The sequence below is a fragment of the Protomyctophum bolini genome (assembly GCF_963924005.1).
Source record: "Protomyctophum bolini genome assembly, chromosome: 15".
Classification (NCBI taxonomy): domain Eukaryota; kingdom Metazoa; phylum Chordata; class Actinopteri; order Myctophiformes; family Myctophidae; genus Protomyctophum; species Protomyctophum bolini.
In genome coordinates this window covers 18508096-18531638 of record NC_137876.1, presented here as the reverse complement: position 1 = coordinate 18531638, position 23543 = coordinate 18508096, and the positions used below count along the sequence as shown (strand labels likewise).

The following is a 23543-nucleotide window of genomic DNA, read 5'->3' as shown; positions in this document are numbered from 1 at the left end:
CTGTCCAAAACGAACATTAACAGCCCAGACTTGGCTGCCATTCGATTTACGTCATAAGTGCTCTGTCTAAACCAGTGGTTCTCAACCTTTTTTCACCAAGTACCACCCCAGAAAATTAATGTTTGTTTTGGAGTCTAAACAAACATTAAAAAGACCATAGACGTGGCTGCCATACTGTAATTTTTAATTGTTTATATAACAATAAATAGATTTTACCAACAATTTCCCTCAGCAGCTATCTTCCACTGGAGCAGTGTCTACTTTCTCTAGTGCAGTGGTTCTCAGCCTTTTTTCAACAAGTACCATGCACTTCAGAAAATACCAGGCTCTGCAAGTACCACCATTATGACTTAAGTTAATATATATAAGAATATATTTTCCACAGTTGTCAGCCAACAAACAAAATGAAAATAAAAACGGGAATCTTTAACTACGTATTACAGTTCTCACACGACAGAGACAGACAGACTATAGTGCTCTAGTAGTGTGGTGGTGCACTGCATGTTGTTTACCTGCAGAAACATGCCCTGTCGGCTCTAGTTGGGTGTTTTCACCGTTTACTTGTCTTAGATATAGATAGACGGGGATGTTTTTGGGGCCACCAAAACAACTAATATAATAATAGCTCAGACTATAGCTCAGACAGCTTTATAGCCCCTCTCGGAACCCCGTAAAGTTTCTGACATTTACGGGGGTTCCAAGAGGGGCTAACAGCTTTACAGCTTTTCTGTACTAGTACAGTAGTTACTTTAAACGACTGATAATATATAACATATTAATAACAGTGTATATATATAATAATGTTTACCTGCACTGGGCTGACGAGCTGTGTACTGTAGGCGTTCAAACTTCCCGCTTCATGCGCGAGCTTGTTGTATTCGTGAACGAATTCAGATCAATTACAACCCCAGTTATAACACTGTCTGCACCACAACATGTGTGTGTTTTTATAATAACCCAGATAGTGGAAGAAGCTACGACTATAAGACTTGAAGCGAAACGTGATTAAAACACACAGAGCAACTGTTACTGAGTGACAACAACAAAACAAACCATAATAAACTGCAACACACTCTCCCTAACTGAAAATAGAGTACCACTTCCTACTTCCGGCCCGGTTAAAATAAACCGTTCTTCTTTTTTAATAGAGAGAGAGAGAGAGAGAGAGAGAGAGAGAGAGAGAGAGAGAGAGAGAGAGAGAGAGAGAGAGAGAGAGAGGTATCGATTCGACGTGTATAATAAAATATGTACTTTATTAAGTATATTTGTACAACATCCATTTGATAAATAAATAAATACATGAATACATAAATACATAAATACATAAATACATACATTAAATACATTAATAAATACATAATCAATCAATAAAGGGGGATATTATCTTAGAGTATATATTATTGACGATGATATTGTCCATTTATTCAACATAACATCGGACACTATTCTCAGTAACACAATCTGTCAGTGTCACATGACCTTCAGAGACACACCGGTCGGGCTGTTGTTGCTCCAGTTCGTTATAAAGGTCTGATTAATTGATACGCATATTCATTCATAAATGCACTATTCATTTTACACAGTTGTTTAATGTCATATTTGGGGGAAATCTCGTCTGTCTATTCGGGTGATTTGTGCGGTTGTTGGTTGCGCCAGTCAGTGTTTCATTTGAAATGTATTGCTAACGAGCTAGCATTAGCCATACTTGCTGTCAGTAGTCAGTGTGTTATTCTCAACATAATTTGTCATTCCAAAGACCCCAGCCCATTTTGATGTGCATTCAGACAGCCCGCACACTCCCAGTTGGTACAGTTAAGCTCTGGTCCATAGCTAGCCCCACAAGTCAGAACCCAATGGTACTGAAGTTTCTGACATTTTTGAGACCCAGTATCATGGGGTCCTATTCCACCGCTACCAGGTACGCATAAATAAATAATATATTTAGATACGTTGTTTCTGCGCCGTTTGAGTGCTCCTGTTCGTTTGAGTGATTCTGATTCTAAGAGCTATAAGTTACAACGGATACCGCTGTGAATTCTCCTGTGCCGCGGAAGCCGTTAAGTATGTTTTTATCTTTGTTTGACCAATTTGGTCGCTTAATTTGATTCTTCTCTTCCTTCCTTGTTTATTGACACCTCATTGTACCGCCTATCTGGCTAGCTATAGTGGCCCTATAGCTATGACAGAGCAGATCAGAGGCAGGAACGTAGCCACGCACAAGCCAACCCCGCAGCGGGAGGCGGTACAATAAACGGTAAATAAACAAGGAAGAGAAGAATCAAAGCGACCAAATCGGTCAAACAAAGAGAACAGGAGAATTCGCAGCGGTTTCTGTTGTAGCTCTTAAAATCTGAATCACTCAAATGAACAGAAGCCCTCAAACGGCGCAGAAACGACGTATCCGACGGTATTTATGTCTGCGTTGCAGCGTTCTATCATTTCCATACGAAAACACATCAACGCACGGGGACCCCATGGGTCAGCCCGGTTCGGCACGATAGATTGGGCTGACCCAGGGGGTTCCGAGAGGGGCTAGGGGTGGCTGTAACGAAGACTCTCACATCCTCTCACAAGAGTTCCATATATGGAGACCTCTGGCGTTGACATCGGGTCAATGTAGATACTCCATATATGGATACCATCATTGTGATGGGCGGGCATCATCATTGTGACAAGCATTCAGCCGACCCTATATATTCTCTCAGCGGTACTTGGCCTTTACAACCCAGAGATCATTGTTTGGGAGGTTTAGAGACATCCCGGTTAAGTTCTCACCGGACAGCACTGCGGCGGGTTCTAAACTCGGACAACCTGAGTTTTGAGTAGTTCTTTTATACAGTAATAAACCCAGCTGTCTGTCATTAATTTCCCTGTGCCTTCCCAGAAGCAGAACCATGGCCGCTGCGCAGGTGACTGAGTCGGACCAGATCAAACAGGTAATGGATTCTCATTCTTTATTTTCTCTATTTTTTGGGGGCTTTTTGCCTTTTATTGATAGATTTACAGTAGTTTGACAGGAAGATGAGATGGGGCCCCCAGCATGGGACACTCGGCAAAGGTTCGTCGGGACCGGGACTCAAACCCGCAACACGCTGTCAGGCTGGATTACTTACCAGCCTAGTAGCTCTGTTCCATAGCTATGTTACTATCAACTTCCGCCGCTCGCATGAATGCAGACCAGCCTCTACTCTTTAGTGTAAATAAAAAGAACGTTTTTGCTACTCACCAAAACAAAGGCGGGTTGTGTCAATAGAAAGAAGCACTCTGAGCCCCCCACCACACGTATAAACTGTACTTTTTGGCCAAAAAGGGATTTTGTTTCCACCGGAAAAAAAACATTTTTAGTTACTCTGCTGCGCCCTCTACTGATATTGCCCAGAGAACTGCCTCATAGAGAATCTTTTTCCTCCGGTGAAAGAAAATCCCTTTTTGGCCAAAAAGTACAGTTTATACGTGTGGTGGGGGGCTCAGAGTGCTTCCACTAAGGAAAGTAGGCTTTCTATTGACACAACCCGCCTTTGTTTTGGTGAGTAGCAAAAACGTTCTTTTTATTTACGCCAAAGAGGAGAGGCTGGTCTGATTTCGATTTGAGATTTAAAATTGTAAGTCCCATAGCCTTGTACTGCGCAGGGCAGAATCGTAGAAGCAGTAGAAGGCTATGGATCAGAGCTACCAGCCTAGGTGCCTGGACCGCTTGGACGGCCCAGGATTCTCATTCTAGTCAGCTCCATTACAGCCAGAGTACATTTGCTTTTGGGCTCCCCCATACATTTGGTTTTAACACGGCACCCATGAATTGTATATACTCTTCACTTATATTTATGGCATCTTTTACTACTTCTACTTTGAAGGTCATGTAGTCTAAAGGCAGCTCTAAAGGTCATTCAGTCTGCTTTTCACCACCTGTCCTTAGAAATATTGTCAAAATCGAAACATCCTTTCCACCTCTATGCATGTTTATTCACGGTGTGCCATGGCTGCTGTAATTCCTTCATGTTTATTCACGGTGTGCCATGGCTGCTGTAATTCCTTCATGTTTATTCACGGTGTGCCATGGCTGCTGTAATTTCCTTCTATTCCTGCCTCTCCAAAAACCTTACCCACTGTCTTGGTTCACAATGCAGCTGAACAACTTAGTTTTAACTGGCCCGATAAAATTTGATCACATAGGATACACCCATTCTAGGTTCATTGCACTAGCTCCCCATTTCCATTTTGATTAGAATTCGATCTATTATTTATGGTATGGGTGTTGTGTTGTGTTGTGTTGTGTTGTGTTGTGTTGTGTTGTGTTGTGTTGTGTTGTGTGAGCAGTTCAAGGAGTTCCTGGGAACATACAACAAGCTGACAGAGAACTGTTTCATGGATTGTGTGAAAGACTTCACCACCAGAGAGGTGAAGCCAGAGGAGGTAACGCATTGTTCACCATGGTCTCACTGTCTCAATAATTGTGGTTTGATTGATTTGAGTCAAATAGATCACTGGTTCTCAACCTTTTTAATTTCAAGGACACCCATAAACCAAGTACAAATGGCACGAAATTTACCTATACTTATTTGATGCCACTTTCTTAGTTACTCACATACGTTTCCTAACTATCAATGATTTAACTTGGAACCTCAACCCCTTCAAGGACCCATATTTTATCAAAATGTACAACATTTTTCCTAATCAACTTGGAAAGGGTTTCTAATTGATAATATTTAACGTACAAGTAAACAAATAAGACTGACAACTTTATTATGGCTAAACAATAATTGTATATACAGATTAGACAATTATGTATTAATTGTGACTATCTGTACTTTCTGTCTGCCTCTCCTCCGTCAGACGACCTGCTCTGAGAGTTGTCTACAGAAGTATCTGAAGATGACCCAGAGAATCTCCATGAGGTTTCAGGAGTATCACATCCAGCAGAACGAAGCCCTGGCAGCTAAAGCCGGCCTGCTGGGTCAGTAGAGCCCACAACGACCTCCGCCTGCCCTGGGACCTCCAGGGACAACATCCTGACACCGGACTGGACTTCATTCGGCTTGACATGGGGTCAGGGCGTCCAAATGGCTCTTTTTAGTCTACACGGGGTAACCCAGAACCCTCCATAACCAATAAGTTCTGTGGTTAAGTTTGACCAATTCTGAAAGTATACGCTCTGAGTTCAGTTCTACCTCCTGAGCACGGCCCTGATGAGAGGGGAAATCATTTGAAAGCGAGCCATAGCGTATTGAAAGTGAATCCATATTCTGGGAAATACCTTGGCCTAAATGTTCACGTTGTAGTCAAAAAGAGCCATAAAACCGCTCCAGAACATTCACACGAAGGTCAGGTGGCGTCTAATGTCCCAGAAGATGAGACACAGCTGGACACTTAATAACAGAGCCTTGATCCCAGGTCTGTCTCCAGATCCTAAAGCTTAAAAATCTGTATTATGTAACTTTGTTTTTGTTAATAAAATGTCATTTTTTTGACCAATCTGTATGGTACTGAGTGAAGGTAAAAAGAAAAGTCTATCTCCCCTGAGTAAGCAAGCAAGTGTAACCCAGCCAACATGGCAACCCGCAAATGGAATATGAATTAACGTTTTAGATTAGGATATAGCATACCTAGCCTATAGGCCTATTTATGTATTCTGAATAGGCGTGTAGAAAATGCCGTCCAAAATATATTTTAAATGTAGGTAATTTTATTGATAGTTTAATAGACTGCATGCACTCATCTATATTCGCTACAATAGTGTCAAATGAATGCCACGTCCAGGTGACACATCGTCACATCAATTCAATTTAAAGGGACTTTATTGGCACAGGAAATACATTTCATCCTCTGGCTTTACCAGATTGTAGGCCTATAGCCTACATGGTCAAAACAACCTGAACAGAGCCTGCATGAGTGTAACATTTCATCTTTGCAAAAATGTAAATGGCATGAGCTAGTCAGACATTTGAAGCAAAAGGTTACAACACAACTTGTTTCTATATGTACAGAACGTATGTGGATATTCGATTATTAAAAAATATATATATAGGCCTATATAAAAAATATATATATATATAACTTCTGTACATTAATTCTATACCGAGATGCATCACGTATAGCATAAATCATTTCAGATATTTCATGTATTTAAAAAAAGACACGTGTGTTCATCTTCTTTGGGAAACATTCAACGCATTTGAGTGTCTGTGTTCTGAGAAGGAGAAGAACACATGTCTGAAGAACCTGGAGATACAGAAGTGGAGGCCAGAGTGGTAGAACCTATGGAACATAGGAGGAAAAGCAACGTTCATTATTACTTAAACCGTCACTATTTACTGTGTTTCTTATTACTTTCTACTGGACATCAAAACCAGTGTTTCCCAAAGTGGCGTCCGACTCCGAGGAGGGAGTTCCAGTTCCCCAGCTAAATGATAGCTGGGAACCAAATGGACTCTTATGTGTCTGTAACTCTGAGAGTTAAATTAACATTGATTTTATAGGCTACGTTGGAGTCCCACAGATTCCATTAAATGGGGGACTGTAGCCCAATTCAAACCCGGGGCCCTTGAAATAAAAATGCTTGAAAATCACTGCTAGAGTCGTAGAAATCTTCTCTTATGGGGGTAATTAGTGTCAATGTTGTCAGTCCTTGACATGAAAAACTTTGGGAACCACTGATCTAAACACCACACACAGGGTTTTTTTTTTACCTTCTCTGCGCCGCCTCTTCTTCATCTTCTTGCGTCGGCGGTCGATGGACGCCACCTCCGTCTTGAGAGACGCGTAGTATATCCTGATCTGGTCCAGTTTGTTCAGCAGGTACTCGATCCGCTCCGGGCTGGACAGAGAGACCAGCTCCTCTGGACACACTGCATACTGGACGGCGCGCTCTGAGCCGGGCGGGGAGAGCTGCTCCTCTGGAGACAGTGACAGTTTGTCGTCATGGTCCAGGGTGGAACCGGGCCGCTCTGTGGAGACACGTTCCACGGGGAGACGCGGGCAGAGAGGAGACTCCACCACGGTCACCACACCACCACCACACCGGTCAGGCCCGGCAGACGACTTGAAGAAGTCCATGGTTATCTCATGCACGCGCTCGCTGCGCTGCACCTGCAGGGCGAAACCAAAAGTACAAACCATCAATCGGTGAGTGATGCTGAGATGTGATTTGCGTCAAAAACAACATCTAGATGAGATATCTCTGACTAGGAATTAGGAGTGTAAACTTAAAAATGGTATTGCAAGTTGTAGCTTTTTCACATGACATTATTATATGAGTATTATAATATAGGCATATTATGTTATATCATGCATGCAATGTGCATCATGTATCTATATTGTAAACCGAATCTGACATGCCCCAAAAGTAAAACAGGTTAAATTGTTAATAAGTCCCAAACTGAAGTAGGCCTCTCTCTACCTTGGGGGTGTGCCGTCCACCAGGGCTGCTGCTGTGGTGCTCAGCCTCAGAGGTGTGGTGGCGTTCTTCCACAGTCCTCCGTGTCCTCTTCTGCGGCGGCGGAAGGTCCACGAAGTCATTGAAGCGACTTGGCTGCCGTTGTCTTCTCTGTTGGCGTAGCATAGTGGAGCCGACTCTGAGTCCCAACTAAATGAACTGAAGGCCTTTTATATGTGCTGTTGTAGACTGTACCACCTGAGTCTGACCATACCCCCTTGACCCTTCATTACCATCACCATGGTCATTGATGTCCTCCTCTAGCCTGTCGCCGGACACACTCCATGGGCATGTAAATGAGGCTACTAATGGCATGTGAACACTCCCTAATGGTTCTTTTGTGAGTCTCTTGATGAGGCCATCATCATCATCACATCATATCATATCCAATGAGTGAGGCCCAAAGTTAAAGGTTCTTCTGTATGTGATATTATTCTTGTTAAAACAACTCACTCAACACTCAAATATGTTGATAGTAGGCTAATAATTGCTACGGGTGTGTGTTCAGCAACAGGGGGTGTCCACATCAATCCAGCGCTAAACAGAAAATGCATGTATTTACAGCTCAGGACACCGCGTCGTCAAATCAGGACAGAGAAAACTGGAAACTTGAAGTGATAAAAAAGACATAAGAATGAGAATATGTTTAATTGATTGAACACACGTATGACCTCAAAGTGCCACTTTAGTGGTACTTTTATGTCATGTTTTGAAACCCTATAGCGTTTCAAAACATGGCATAAAACAGCTTACCTACACATCACACCTATCCCATAGTAGTGGCTAAACTAAAGGGTAAAATGAGTGTCTGCACACACAGTCTGATACAATATATTCAGTTGTCCACTTTGAATGAAATCGTGTATTAAACCTGCCTGAAAGTGTATTTTCTGTTTAACTTACTTAAAGAGCTACTAAAGAGAGAACAAATATATAATGGTTATTAGCCTACTTGATGATGACTGATTATTAGCTTATAGAGCTTTCACGTTTTAACACTGTATTTGATTAACTGAGGCTTTACAAAAGGTAATATAATACTAAAGGGTAAAATGAGTGTCTGCACACACAGTCTGATACAATATATTCAGTTGTCCACTTTGAACGAAATCGTGTATTAAACCTGCCTGAAAGTGTATTTTCTGTTTAACTTACTTAAAGAGCTACTAAAGAGAGAACAAATATATAATGGTTATTACTTGATGATGACTGATTATTAGCTTATAGAGCTTTCACGTTTTAACACTGTATTTGATTAACTGAGGCTTTACAAAAGGTAATATAATACATATTACATACGAGGCAACTAACTAGTAGAGTCACAGAAAATGCCATTCGTCTTTGTCGATGAATATTTCGGGTGGGTATGAAATCTATCTTAAAAACTAATCAAAACAAACAAAATAAAATAAACGAATTAAGCCTTTCAAAATACATGTAAATTAAACCAGCTGGAAATGCATTCAGTAATAATAAAACTAAACTAGAATTGAAAATATAAAGTCAAAACGGAATAATAAAACTAAAAATGCAAAAGACGACCGGTATAATAACCTTGATAATGAGTGAACAATAAATAGCTTGTCACCATTGCAGCATTTATTTTCACTGTGTATAATTCAACCTCGGTTTGGAAAAATGTTATTGAACTAAATTATCCTTTTTACTTAGCAAAATGTAAGCCATTCATCTGTATTTTACTGCTTGTGGCAAATAATTGATTATGTTTATTAAAGCATATTCTTGTTTTTATCAAGTGGAACATTGGATTGTCTGTATAGTTTAAATTGTTTTGGGTGGCAGATTATATAGAAGCATCAATCAACCAGAGGATGTGAAATTACCAAGAATCAATGCCATTAAAATGACAAACAAAAGGTGTTGAGGGCATCAGGCTGATGTCCTGATATACTTAGCAAGGTAGTTGAACAGGAATGTGGTGTGTGAGAGAGATTAATTAGCATTTAGCAGCCATGGTCACATACTGCACATGGAGGGGATTAGCACAAACACACACGTCTTGAAGAACTCTACATACTATTAAACAACAGAGCAGAGACAATTCTCTTGCTGGTGTTTTTATACAGCAGTTTGTTCAGAATATAGGTATACAGTTCGGCATTGTGTTTTTGTACATGCATGTATTAATGTAGGCCACTGGCCACGTTATTTTGGTCCCCTCTGTATATTCTATATACTTTTTATGCTCACTATATCTCATTATGTCCAAACATCTGCTGCTTTTTGGTGCTTTCGTGTGATGCTGTAGTCACTACAGTGTAGTGTGATCAAGTAGGCCCTATACTCACTGATCATATACAGTCTACAATGTAGACTGTATATGATCAGTGAGTATAGGGCCTAGTAAGTGGGAACAGACCCTGCATTGATGTAGACTCTACATCAATGCAGGGTCTGTTCCCACTTACCTTTATAGGGTTTAGGGTTAGCGTTATAGGTTTCTGGTTTAAGGACTTCAGTGTTTTGTACTATACAATTGTATGTATAAGTAGAGAACAAAGAACATTTGTTTTTTGCCATCTTTGTTGAAGAGTCTGAGCAATTATGTTTTAGTTTATTTTATTCCAGTGTTAATTTTTAGTTGGCTAAGACTAGATAGTATAAGTAGCCTATAGGCAGACCTAAAGTTCAATGGATTGTTCAAAGACTGAGCTTAAATCAGAATTTGCTACTAAAAGTAACACTAAGACTAAGTTGCTAAACTACTTTTAGTCTTTAGTCTTAGCTTAGGTTTCTGGTTTAGGTTTAGGTTTATTTTAAGTGGGGAACATAGAACCTTTAATGCTAAATGATTTAATACTAGTCTATAAATTAGGCTACTATAGTGTGATGAAGTATAGTGCATTAATTTAGACTACAGTGATGAAGTAGTAGGCCTACTCTATAGTCTATAGTATTGCTAGAGTGTTTTTTCCCTCAGTAACAGGAGTCTCCAAGTCTCCAGCTTTTTATTAAACAGAAATTGCATTTTCAGAAACTGAAACTGGGATACACATTTTAACGCAGTCAGGATACAGAACAAAGGAGTGTAAATGTAAGTGATGACAAAGTTGGCCTAAGCTGATGGCTACTCTCCCCTGATTGGCTGAAATGTTGTCATATACCTGCTTAATTAACACTGGTTATTAACACTGCCTTTACATACAGCTTCAAGATTCAAATTTAAGACTTTGTCACAGCAGTTTTAAAACACAAAATGTGATCATGGATGCAGGATATGGCTCTATGGACTGTAAGGTTTTATGAGAATATGCCTCTTCTCATCTGTCTCCGTCTAACCCACAGCTAACTTCAAATTGAAATGTTTTACTTTCAGATGTTTTGTTGGGGATCCTTATTGCATTGTTTATTAATTACAGTAGAGTATAGATGGATAGATAGATATTATAGCAGTGACTGACTGAGACATCGAGCGTGCGTCCGCAACTGGTTGTGGCCCCCATCAAGTGACCTTTTGACCAATGCGGCCCTCGCCCCAAGTTGCATTCGACACCCCTGGAACTTTAGGGGTAGGTTTCTGGTTTAAGGACTTCAGTGTTTTGTACTATACAATTGTATGTATAAGTACAGAACAGTGTTAATTTTTAGTTGGCTAAGACTATAGTTTAAGTAGCCTAGGCAGGCCTAAAGTTCCATGGATTGTTCAAAGACTGAGCTTAAATCAGAATTTGCTACTAAAAGTAACACTAAGACTAAGTTGCTAAAATAGTTTTAGTCTTATTAGAATTACTAAAATTACTAGGTTAGGTTTAAGTTTAAGGATAAGGGGTGGCGCATTGTGGTCCATGTCTCAAATGCTGAATAAATAAATAAAATAATAGACCTGTTGATATGAAAAAAAAAGGGTTCAGACAGACACCAATGTGTCACAACATGTTCACCCTCCTCCCCGCCTCCAAAAATGCACTCTTGGAGTGCATTTACACCTGTATTACACAACTGTATTTACACCTGTATGTCCACTTGTCGTGGGACCCACAGACAGCCAGGGTGCATTGAGATGTAAAGTGTGACCAGGTCTGTTCTGTGAACAACAACATTCCTGTACAGTACACAACTACTAAGTCGGTGGTTCTCAACCTGTGGGGTGGTCCACACATGAATCAGGTCATGTCAGTCTCCCAGATGACAGTACTGCATCAAATGTAATCAACCAACAAAATAGTATTCAAAACTGGTCAAACATTGGCCAAACTGTCAAATAATATAAGAAAAGCAAGAAAAATTGCTAGATGCGAGTCGTTGTGAGCTTGGAGATTAGTGTTTGGGGGTGGGGGGGGTTACCAGTTAAAATATGAATAGGCCGCCGCCTACAGTAAATCTAATATTTGTGCGTGGCCTTAAAAGGTGCTAAAGGGGAAGGAGGGCATGGTTGGTCAAACGTATGTAGAGTGAATTATTTTGAAGAAAGGAAGATAAGCAAGCACTCAGTTGAGTTATAATGCGATGGGTTCACAGTTCTGGTAGATACAGTCCGTAGAAGATAATACCAGCACTCACGTTATATTCTTGTTTACTTTTCCATTTTCCACCCGGATGGAAAAAATAAACAAGAATCCTATTGGATATAACGTGAGTGCTATTCCTTTCTATGACTAGAATTAACGACATAAGGCTGTGGCTCTAAACATAAGTTATAGTACACAAGTAGTAATACATCATCGTTGCTGTCGATCAGAAACCTTGTGATGTTATTTCCTAAACGAATGCCCTACTTCATCACACCAGTCTAAATTAATGCACTATACTTCATCACACTAGTCTAAATGAATGCCCTACTTCATCACACTAGTCTAAATTAATGCACTATACTTCATCACACTAGTCTAAATTAATGCACTATACTTCATCACACTAGTCTAAATGAATGCCCTACTTCATCACACTAGTCTAAATTAATGCCCTACTTCATCACACTAGTCTAAATTAATGCCCTACTTCATCACACTAGTCTAAATTAATGCCCTACTTCATCACACTAGTCTAAATGAATGTCCTACTTCATCACACTAGTCTAAATGAATGCACTATATACTTAATACTTCATCACACTAGTCTAAATTAATGCCCTACTTCATCACACTAGTCTAAATTAATGCCCTACTTCATCACACTAGTCTAAATTAATGCACTACTTCATCACACTAGTCTAAATTAATGCACTATATACTTCATCACACTAGTCTAAATTAATGCACTATACTTCATCACACTATAGTCTAAATTAATGCACTATACGTCATCACACTGGCCCCAGTCACCTGACGCCTCTCCAACAAAACACACAAATAATAAATAAAAGAATAAAAAATAAAAAATGAACCTGAACTTTTTTAATATCAGCCTACTGTACTTACCTTATAAGTTGTGTGAACTGTTTGGACGCCATCTAGTGTCCATCAGTAGACACTACATGCACAGTCAAGCACAGTAGGCTAGTTTAATACAATGTCTGCTATTAAACATCCATTGTGTCCATACTGGTTTTAAAATAGACAATGTATTCAAATATGTAAATCGTCTCATTATGCACTATTGATTTTTTTTTTTGCATTATTATTATTTTAACCCAAGCAAAATGAAAATAGATGGAATTTTACCGTACTTACGGTATATGGGCTAATGAGCGACTTCCCCTCGCTCATATTACATAATATTTTTATCCGAGCTGTTATTTTGCCATTGGCTTTCAACTACGCACCCCTATCGGTCGGGAGGAGGGTGGCACGCTGACCGCACTAATTGAACATGATGGACTGTCACCCTATTATCATCATCATTATCATTAACATTATTATTATTATTTCTGTTGTGCTTCTCCGTTTTGTTTGTATGTTTTTTTGTTTTATGTTTTTTTTTTTTTTTCTTTGTTTTGTTGTATCTATTTTTCCTTTCTAAAGCTATTTTGAATATTATTTTTGAAAAATCAAAGAACCACTGACATAGAAATATAGCTTTTTCAGAAAACTATCAGGATGTAAAAGACATTTTTAGAATCTGATCTCGGGTCAATTTAATAGCCAACATTATATAATGGATAGAGTGGAGGCCCCTGGGGGCCCCTTCACACACACAGGTCTGCTGACCTGGACAGTAAATTACAAAATAGGATAAAACTTTGAAGTGTGCCGGTATTTGTCTTTATTATGATTTGACTCACTGAACTCTATGCGGTCAAATTCATATTGAACTCACAAATCCTGCTCACCAACGATATAACAGACTGACATAATATTGATTAACTAAATTCACAGAATAAACAAGCCGGTGAGAATAAGTCTGCACAATGTGCTGTGGGTGTAACTGTAGGCCATCTGGACTGGGGAACCAAAAAAAAAAAAAAAGGTCCTGGAAAATTATCCTGGGACATTGCTTTTTCGATGCATTTTTGCAATAGACAATTATGCCCTTGTGGACTTTTGAGTTAAAAGTTCTCTGCAAAATATCCTGCATTTTATGTACATAAATGTGAATTACAAAAAAAAAGAAAATCTGCTTATACAATTCTTGATATTCATTTTGAAAACAAGATAATGACTCTCTCTCAAACACACGAGAGAAGTAATGACCCTGAATGTCTTAAAGCAACGGAGACAGTACGGTCTAGCTGCATTGTTCCACAGTTACACTAATCTCACCCGGCAATATCCTCACAGTGTCACTACCATCACCAATATCGAAAATGTACGGAAATAGTGTCTCGGTGAAGGTGTGCGTGAAGGTGTGTATGTGTGCGTCGGCAGCATCGGGGTCAGAGAAGGACAGCGTTCCTCCATCACAGTCCAGCTGGACTCTGATCCTCTGAGGTTCCGTCTCCAATGGGAGGACCTCTATTATGCCGGTGAGTGACCCCGGTACTAACGGACTGTGCCGTGTAGATCCCGCCCCTTAGCATTATTCTCCAATGATTACCCTTCCGGTCTCCCTTCCTCTGGTACGACTCCGCTAACAAACCCACTTCCCAGTCCGTGCGGTCCACAACGTCGATGTCCCAGCTGTGAGTCCCAGAGTCAAAGCCCTCGGAACCCAGGACGATGGGCATCAGGTCGAACCTCTCCAAGTTGTCGGGAAGCTCAGACCCCAGATGGTCTCTAGGCAGATTCCGGGACTGCACAGATCTCCAGACAGGGCGTATCCTGGATAGGCCGTGTTGGGGTCCAGAATGACAGGAAAGTATAGGAGACGATGTCCTTCGTCTCGTCCCAGACTCTGAAGGCCAGGTTGCCCAGGTGTTTGGCCACGTCTATCAGCGGTCCGGAGACCACCGCCGGCTGTGGGTCCTGCTGCGGTGTGAACCGCAGGACTCGTTCCATTTGTGGTCTCGTAGTTCTGCAGGAACGAGACGGGCTCGGCTCCGAGCTCCTCCTCTATGGATCTGATGTCGCTTGAAAGGCCTCTTATGTCTCTGTTCAGACCCTCAATCTTCTCCTTAACCACCTGACTCTTCTGCTGCTCTTCCTCCCTCAGTTCAGTGATCCTGGCCTCCTCTTCGTCATGTAGAAACCCGATGAAGCTTCTTAAACCCTTTCTTAATGTGCGTCTCTGTGCACCAGGCCTGGCGCTCAACGTGTGCTGCTGTTAGTTTACTTTTCCTTTTTACTTCATTAAAGACCTCCAGTTTCTCCACTAGGGGCTTCAGTGATCTCCGGACTTCCTCCTTGTGATCCAGAGCGGCTTCATCGACGGGTCTGAAGCTGTGCTTGGCGTGTTTTTCTGAATGCAGACACACGAGACACACCGGCTGTCGACACCCCAGACAGAACAGCTTGAGTCTCTCGGCGTGCAGACTGCAGAGATCCTCGGACCCCGACGAAGATCTCGGTCGTTTTGAAGCTCTCCGATGTCTCTCCTGTACGAAGGCCTCACACAGGTTCTTCAGAGCCAGGTTACGGGGTAGATGTTCCGCCAAATGTATGTCCTTACAAACTGGACATTCGTTTATACGCTTCTCTCTCCACCATTGCTGCAAACAAGCTATACAGAAGCTGTGGCTACAGGACAGTAGCACGGGATCTTTAAAGATGTCATGACACACAGGACAGGAAAAGTCATTTTCTGGAAGAGACGACACGGAAGCCATTTTTGTCTCCGAGTGAAGTTACAACTACAATGTCAGTGGTGGCAATTCTTCTTCCCCTAGATTAGAAGAATGTTGTGTTGTTTGATCAAGCTTTGTCTTTGGTCATATCTTATCGTCTCAGATGAGTCTGGCCGGGGGAGGAGCTTTGACACGCCACCACAGAAGACCTGTTGCAAAATGTACACACACACACACACACACACACACACACACACACACACACACACACACACACACACACACACACACACACACACACACACACACACACACACACTTCATTTACATAATTATAAGTAGAACGCTATTGAGGTGAAAGCATAGGGTGGAAGTCAACACTGCATGGTCATTGATGTTGATGTATCTAAATGTAGAACTATTCCTAAAACTAACCTCAGACCATCTGAGGAAAAGAGGTAGATAATAAAAACAAAAGGGTAAGAGAGCAGAGTGGGTTGTTTTGTAATGTTATACATGATTGGCTGGCTGCCAAAATGTGCTTTGCTCACATTCCGAGGATCTTCTTAATTGGTACACATAATACTGGACCTGCACAAAAAGCACACTCTAGTGGAGTCAGGAGGGATAATGCCCATGATGCAACCAACCATTTGATGCTGAGTCTGAACTCTGAATGCTTACTAAAGACAACTAATGAGATGAATCGTTTGTCCAACTTTCTGTGTCTGTCTCTCTCTGTCTCTCTCACACACACACACACACACACACACACACACACACACACACACACACACACGTATTCATAATAGCAAGGTGGGCTAACGTGGGGAGAGAATTCGGATATGTTTACAATGGTCTAACTATGTTAGCACGTATAGCACCGCAGCGCCGCACACACTACAGACTACAAGCACACACAAGGACAAACTACAGTCTAGTACTTTACAAGTGAAGTCATGCTCATTGCTCTTTGCATTTGCACAGTGGGAGCAAGGAAAAAAACATTTACCCCTTTTTGTTCTGCTGTTTCACGAGTCACGACCGTATGTCGGATGTCCAGTGTAGCATGATGTGAAATCTGTTGCTCTGTGTTGACCTGCTACTGCTAGGGTCTAGACCGGAGGGGAACCATGTCGACCACAGAGCAATGGATCGAGCAAGGCGCAACAGAACAGACGGACGGACAGACAGACAGACAGACAGACAGACAGACAGACAGACAGACAGACAGACAGACAGACAGACAGACAGACAGACAGTTGTATCAACAACACAACAGTTTGCAGAATTACAGTACATTTCACATTTTCAAGCACAACTCAATACAAAGACTGTTAACTGTGAGTGGACGACCCAATTGAGCATTACACTTGTTTACAAGAGGGTCCACCTTGTTCAATTCATCAAAAAATCAACACATATTGGCTCCTGGTGTAGTGTTAAGTTTGTTCAATTTGTGTTTATGATTACGATCACTGTATATGTTTCTTTTCCCTTTTTACCTCCTTTATGATGAATTCCTGTTCTGTTCTTATATAAGTGTCTATTTGTACGACTCTAAATGTTTTGATGAATTGAACATGGTGGACCCTCTTGTCAATCAAAATCAATCAATCAATCAATCAAAAAAAAAAAGTATCTTGGCTGATTAAGATACCGCGTTCTTCCACTAGAGGGTGCATTAAACCACAAACGCATTAGAGACAACACATTATTATACAACCCTTCAAGTATTAAAGTGGCTTTCAACGCTTTTCATATCGAGGATAATCGAGCCTCGAGGCACATTATTTATTCTGCATTTGAGCCACAGACCCAAAACTAAAGAATATTTTGTTTCAAACGATAACAATTCTTCTACATTCTCTAATTGAATTGTGTAGACTTCTTGTAAATTATTAAGTAGGCTAATGCCGATGTTTAACACTAATGTAACTCTTGAGAGCGTAACATGAAGATATATATAAGGGTCCATTTGGTTACCAACTCTCAATTTAGCTGGGGACCACCTGGAACCCCCTCGATCGGGACCACTGGTTGAAAACCACTGAAGTAGACCTAAAAGTTTGGAATTACTGAATATATTATCTGAATTTATGATGAATTGATTGACATTGACAAGTGTAATGCTTTATGGTGTCCTCCACTCACAGTTAACAGTCTTTGTATTGAGTTTGTGCTTGAAATGTAGGCTACTGTAATTCTGTAAACTGTTAATAAATATTTCAATCAATCAAAGCCAATACAGAGTCAGACTAATAGGCGAGTGCGCTCCCGGTGTGCAACTAACTGTGGATTTCCCAAACGAACCCCGTTTGAGAAAAGTAGTCGGGGCGCTCGGATAAAAATGCTTTTTATTAAACAACGCAGGATGCAGCAATGCTAATCGCCGTACCAGCAAATGTCTAACACCCGGCCGTGACACATGTGGCGAGGACTTTATATTTGAAATCGGAATGTTTATATACACGTTTGGACTGTAAATGTAGCGATTGCGTAAAACAGGCTGCAGTTGCGTCTGTTTCAGGGCTAGGAGTAGGCCTACACTAGATCTGCAGGCAGGTTGCCACAATGCCACACCTGCTGGACAGGTCCGTACGAAGAACTAAACATGAATGGCTGGATGGATTTGCATCAACTCCACCCACCCACTGTCTGCGCCTCCTCCGTTCGTTCGTTGTTGACTGAGAAACTCCTGAGATTCTCCACGGATCGGATTCGGTCTGCTGCCCGTTCCTCCGCTTCCTTCCACACACATTGGAACGAAAGAGCGTCTTTTGTAAGTATAATAAAGGAAATCCACATCGGCTGTTATGTAGGCTATTATATAACGTTTTGTTGTTATTTGCAACATTTCGGTAACGTTGGTTTATGGATACGCGCTATTACGCATGGTCCATATGGATTATAGCCTATTGTAAAAGCCAGTAAGCTCATGATGCGAATAGCGAACCAATGGTCCGTCGGACCAAAGTATGCCTCCCAGCATTTGCTAGTGGCTGAAAAAGCTGTTTGATTGTTTGTAGGTATAAATATATGTATGTTTGTTTGTTTGTATCCTATCATGTGTGAATCTTGTGTGAATGAAAGTGAGCCAACCACTGTTTTCTTTACTATTAAAAAAATAAAAGTTTAAAAGCCCGCTGGCCAAGTGGTTGTGGTGCTCTGGCCAGACAGCGCGTCGCGTGTTCGAGGACCGTTCATGCTCCGTCCGTCCTTTGCTGCATGTCTCTCCCCGTCTCTCTCTCCCACTTTCCTGTCTGTCAACTATCAATAAAGGCCAAATGACAAAAACAAATCTTAAAAAAAGCTAATTGCATGTATAATAATTTTATACTAATTTCTTGGTTTTTTGAGGAGATATGTAACATAACTGCAATGCATGATGTATCCAGTCCTATATCTAACATTACTTAATACTTACCCATGTATTTCTTGTCTTAGCTTTATTAAACACCAGAGGTTTGACTGTCAGGTTAATAAATGGTTACTGTATTTCAGAAGAGGGAAGGCAGTCTATAGTCTGTGAGTCCAGCTCACCACCATGAACTGGGCATTCCTCCAGGGCCTCCTCAGTGGGGTGAACAAGTACTCCACGGCCTTCGGACGCGTGTGGCTCTCCATAGTGTTCCTCTTCAGGGTGATGGTGTTCGTGGTGGCCGCGGAGAAGGTCTGGGGCGACGAGCAGAAGGACTTCAAGTGCAACACGGCTCAGCCGGGCTGCCACAACGTCTGCTACGACCACTTTTTCCCCGTGTCTCACGTGCGGCTCTGGGCCCTGCAGCTCATCTTCGTCACCTGTCCCTCGTTCCTGGTGGTGATGCACGTGGCCTACCGGGAGGACCGCGAGCACAAGAACCGCCTCAAGCACGGCGAGAACTGCCGCCGCCTCTACAAGAACACGGGGAAGAAGCGCGGCGGCCTGTGGTGGACCTACGTTCTCACGCTGGTCTTCAAGATCGCAGTGGACGTCACCTTCGTCTACCTGCTGTACCGCATCTACGAGGGCTACGACTTCCCCTCGCTCATCAAGTGCGAGCAGAAGCCGTGTCCCAACCGGGTGGACTGCTTCATCGCCCGGCCCACCGAGAAGAGGATCTTCACCATCTTCATGACGGTCACCAGCCTGGTGTGCGTCCTGCTCTCCTGCGTGGAGATCGTCTACCTCGTCGGCAAGCGCCTCCGCGAGTGCTTCGCCGCCGTCCACCACTCGCGGCACGTCATGGCGACGGCCATCAGCGGGCAGACTGGGAGCCTCGTGGAGGCCAACACGCTCAGGCTGACGGGGAAAGGCACCCCCGACACACCGGCCCCTTCGTACAGCGTCGCCATCGCTTAATGGCGACCCCACCCGACGGTGGGGCAAAGACTTTACGAAACGTAATGAGGAGCGAAAGGGACGCCCGTGTTGATCAGCCTTTGGAGATGACTGACATCGTCTTTCTCCAACCTCACGGGCACTTCTCTTTGAGACCCACTGTACAATATAGTGTGTCTGTTCAAAGACTGAACTAATGAATCCATTTGCTATAATCACTATTGCTTTATAATAGTGTTTATTGCCACGTGGTTTAACCAAATGAGCCCTATACCGTCCCTATATTCTGGGGCAACCCTTTGGCAACAATAGCAGATCTACAAGCTCGCGTTGCGTTTGTGAGCTTGTAGATCAGCTTGTTTTTGGCCCAATAGATGTGGTAGAGACTGGGACATTGTGGGAACTATACCGGATCAAGTACAGAGCCCCCGTGGAACCTCGTTTATAGGGTTTAAGTTCTCAGTTCAGCCCATTAAAAAAGTAAAGCAAGTGGATGTGCTGCATTGAGTGTGAGAAGAATTGCCTTGGGGTATGATTACGGTCAAATCAAACAAGTTTTAAATGAAATATTTGTTCACCATTGCCACACCTCAAACTGTGTCACTGTGTTTTGAAAATTCATCTTTAATAATCTTTAATCCGTTAAAACCAGGAAAGTCATTTCAGATTTTAGCGTTGGCTATTCAAAAAATAGCAGATGTACAAGCTCACAGCACGTCACTTAATTTGTGCCACGCCGTGAGATTGTTGCTATTTTTGAACATTTTGGAAAAATCTTGAAAGTTTGAATAACTTTGAAATAAGAAAAAGTTTGAGAGTTCTGATTCAGAAGGCGTTTGTAGAATTGGCCTCAGGTCTTAATGGGTTAAAGGTTAACATCATACATTGTCCATCAGATATCCACTATTGAGCCATTATTAAAGGCCTATTCATAGTCCAGTTGTCAGTGAAGAGGTGACCACCAAAACGGTGGTTAGTCAAAACAGACGTGTTGTGTGAGCGGTGACGCATGACGTCATGTTGTAGTTTCCGGTGGTCACCTCTTTTCCGGTGGTCACCTGAAACTTCAAATTGTCTATGAATAGGCATTTAAGACCTTGAGGACCTGTTTCTACAAATGTCTTCTGTTTCTACATGTCAGTGGTTCTCAAACGTTTTCATGTTAAGGACCCCCAGAATTATGTTGAAAATGTTGTTCCAGGGACTCCCAGAAGCAAAGATTTGACATAAAAATGTTTGCTGTGAAAGAATATGATTTGTGACACATCTTCACAATCTTTCACAAACTCACAAAATCTACATGCTCATAATTCATATCAGCTTGTACATCTGCTATTTTCCAACAGCTTAAGTTTTAAATAATGGTTAAAGAGGCTTTATATGATATGAGAATGATCTCATGTGACTGTGTGCGCCTCATGTCTCAGGTCTGAGGAGCTTTTGAGAAACATGTGTGTTTATGTATATCACGATGTGTATGTTTTATGAATGTAAACAGTAAGGAGCAGCGTTGCTTGCACATGTTTTTTTAACAAGTTTTCATTAAAATATAATATTTAAATGTGTTTTGTAAAGCTGTTTCTATTTGACAAGACAGGCGAACAGTCAAAATCTGGGGCCATAATTGTATTTATTCTCCTGATGGACTCAGACAAATTGGTTTACAGTATAATCCACAGTGTTACGTTATTTCATTCATAGTAACTCGGACCATTTGTACACTCTGATTTAAATGACACTTATACTGTGTTCTCTGATTGTACTAAAATTTCCTCTGTACTACTACTACTAGACCTTTTTAAGTCTAGTACATAACCAGTCCATTGTCACAAACTTTAACTTTTTCATGATTTATCAATTCACAAACAGCAATTCCTTTCAGAACATAGATGCTATAGGGTAGATGCTCATGATGCTGCTGTAAGATCAATCACAAACACACCGTAATTGGTTTAGTTGGTTTAGTTAACGAGGTGGGGTAATCACCAACCACTGTGATACATTGATTTGTCACTGCTGACGGTGAGACCCACCCAATGGAGGCATTTGACCTGTGTCACTACTGTAGTGTAGTGTTAGCGATTCTTCTGTTTCCATGGAGATATGCACTACGATAAGAGACATTGGCGTGAAGTAAAGGGTGAAACGCGATGGTGTTCGAGGCTTTAGATATAAAAGTTTGTGCTGAATCAGTGTGTGTATAAAACGAGATGAGTTCTTGTTCCACTTCAGGGTTGGCCTTTCTTTTTTTCAATCTCAGAGTTAAGTTAACACTGAGGTTTTGGGACAAGTGGATCAGACCTTGGTATACAATGAATAGCAAAAATAGCTAATCTACAAGCAGCAGATAGGCAATTGTATTTCTATTTTCAAAAATGTCAATGTTTTGAAATGCTTTATTTAAGAATAGGACCAGCACACTGTCAGGACTTGGCCAAAACAATGACGCCAGGTTGAATGTGTTTAATGCCCTGGGCTCCATCAGAGAATGTTAAGCAGTGCTATCACCATTCCACTCTTACAAAAATGTCACTTTTTTTTTTACTTCAGACTGACTGGTTTGATTTGTGAATGTCGACTAATAAGACCTGCCTGGGGTATCTTCAGTATATCCTGCAGTCTACTTGAGTCATGTGCAGACGGCGAAAAACATTGTCTCTTTCCTGTGCTGTGCCTGGATCTGCGTGCTGAAACACGCCGCTCAGCGGGGCTGAGTCATGGGCTGCATTCCTTCAGGTGCGCTCCGGCAAACTGCCTGGACCAGTTCTTCATTTTGGAAGCTATAAGGAGGAACTTTCCACCCTTTCACTGTGTTTTTCTAAGCGAGTTTAAACTCCAGTTTGTGTTGCCAAGGAAAGAATATATTGTTTACATGATGTGCATGACGAGCCTCGATAGAACCTTTCCTGAAAACAAAGTTTCCTCAAATCTGTATGCTAAAAATGACCTCCTGCACATATATCAATTCAAACTCATGAACTCTGACTGGGGAGGGAGTCTGTTATTGCTCTTGGGTCTATTGACCATTACATCCTGATGTGAAAGAACATAATTATTTCAGAAGGAGAAAACAGTCTAAATCAGTTGGAAATATAACATTTTGATGTGGTTCATAATTAAACTTCATGTTGACCCTCACACGGACTATCAAGAAAATAGAAACATGGCACTTGTCAAAAAGGTTGCCGACCCCTAGCTGGCCTATACTATAGTAAAATATATAGGGTTTAAGACAAGTGGTTCACAGTCTGAGGACTGAGTTCCAACAGATCACACCCCTGTACATGAAGCTTATAGTTATTTCAAAGAGTGCCATTATACGCCATATCATGTACTCTTTTCATCCCTGTTACATAAGGTCCTTGGTGCTTTGTTTGTGTGTGAATTGAAAAGACAACCGTAGTACTGAGCTGGCATGTTCTGACATGGAATTATAAACGAGCAGATGTTTTAATGTTCCCTCCACTGAAGAATGTTATGGTTGTAGCAAACACAGGTCACCACAAAAATAAGTTATACTGCTGCTCTAGGCCTACATGTGCAGAGCTGAAGCACAAATGCTGCAAACACCTCGTGGGAAAAAACTTATCTTCCACGTGTGAAAGAAAGTTTGGTTGTAAAAGTGGGTGCGATCGATGGATGCTACGGATAATGGAGATTGTAGGTGCAGTGCAGATGGGTTATAACCGTTATACACTGTACACACTTATTTACTGCTTTAAGGTGAGTCACTT

At 41.6% G+C, this 23543-nt stretch overlaps 2 protein-coding genes and 1 pseudogene across 5 annotated transcripts; 2 read left to right on the top strand and 1 right to left on the bottom strand.

The window, feature by feature from the left end:
- The first annotated feature begins 1473 nt into the window (after positions 1-1473).
- timm9 (translocase of inner mitochondrial membrane 9 homolog) lies at positions 1474-5736 on the top strand. 3 transcript variants are annotated; one of them, XM_080784680.1, is made up of 4 exons: positions 1474-1528; positions 2885-2936; positions 4315-4410; positions 4831-5734. In XM_080784680.1, exons 2-4 carry the CDS (start codon positions 2895-2897, stop codon positions 4957-4959), a joined length of 267 nt encoding a protein of 88 aa, XP_080640806.1. In that variant the 5' UTR covers positions 1474-1528; positions 2885-2894; the 3' UTR covers positions 4960-5734. The 3 variants fall into 3 exon arrangements, with proteins under 3 accessions (XP_080640806.1, XP_080640807.1, XP_080640808.1); XM_080784681.1 differs by having other exon boundaries at positions 1475-1528; positions 2888-2936; positions 4831-5736; XM_080784682.1 differs by lacking the exon at positions 1474-1528 and adding an exon at positions 1977-1987 and having other exon boundaries at positions 2888-2936; positions 4831-5736.
- Positions 5737-13835: 8099 nt separating this feature from the next.
- LOC308329755 (nuclear factor 7, ovary-like) lies at positions 13836-15530 on the bottom strand (annotated as a pseudogene). Its single transcript has one exon. The product of its transcript is annotated as a nuclear factor 7, ovary-like (transcript).
- A 2606-nt stretch (positions 15531-18136) lies between these two features.
- On the top strand, positions 18137-21370 carry LOC308329582 (gap junction beta-4 protein-like). Its single transcript, XM_080783963.1, has 2 exons — positions 18137-18270; positions 18993-21370. The coding sequence occupies exon 2, from the start codon at positions 19036-19038 to the stop codon at positions 19828-19830; it is 795 nt and encodes a 264-aa protein (XP_080640089.1). The 5' UTR covers positions 18137-18270; positions 18993-19035; the 3' UTR covers positions 19831-21370.
- The last annotated feature ends 2173 nt before the right edge of the window (positions 21371-23543 follow it).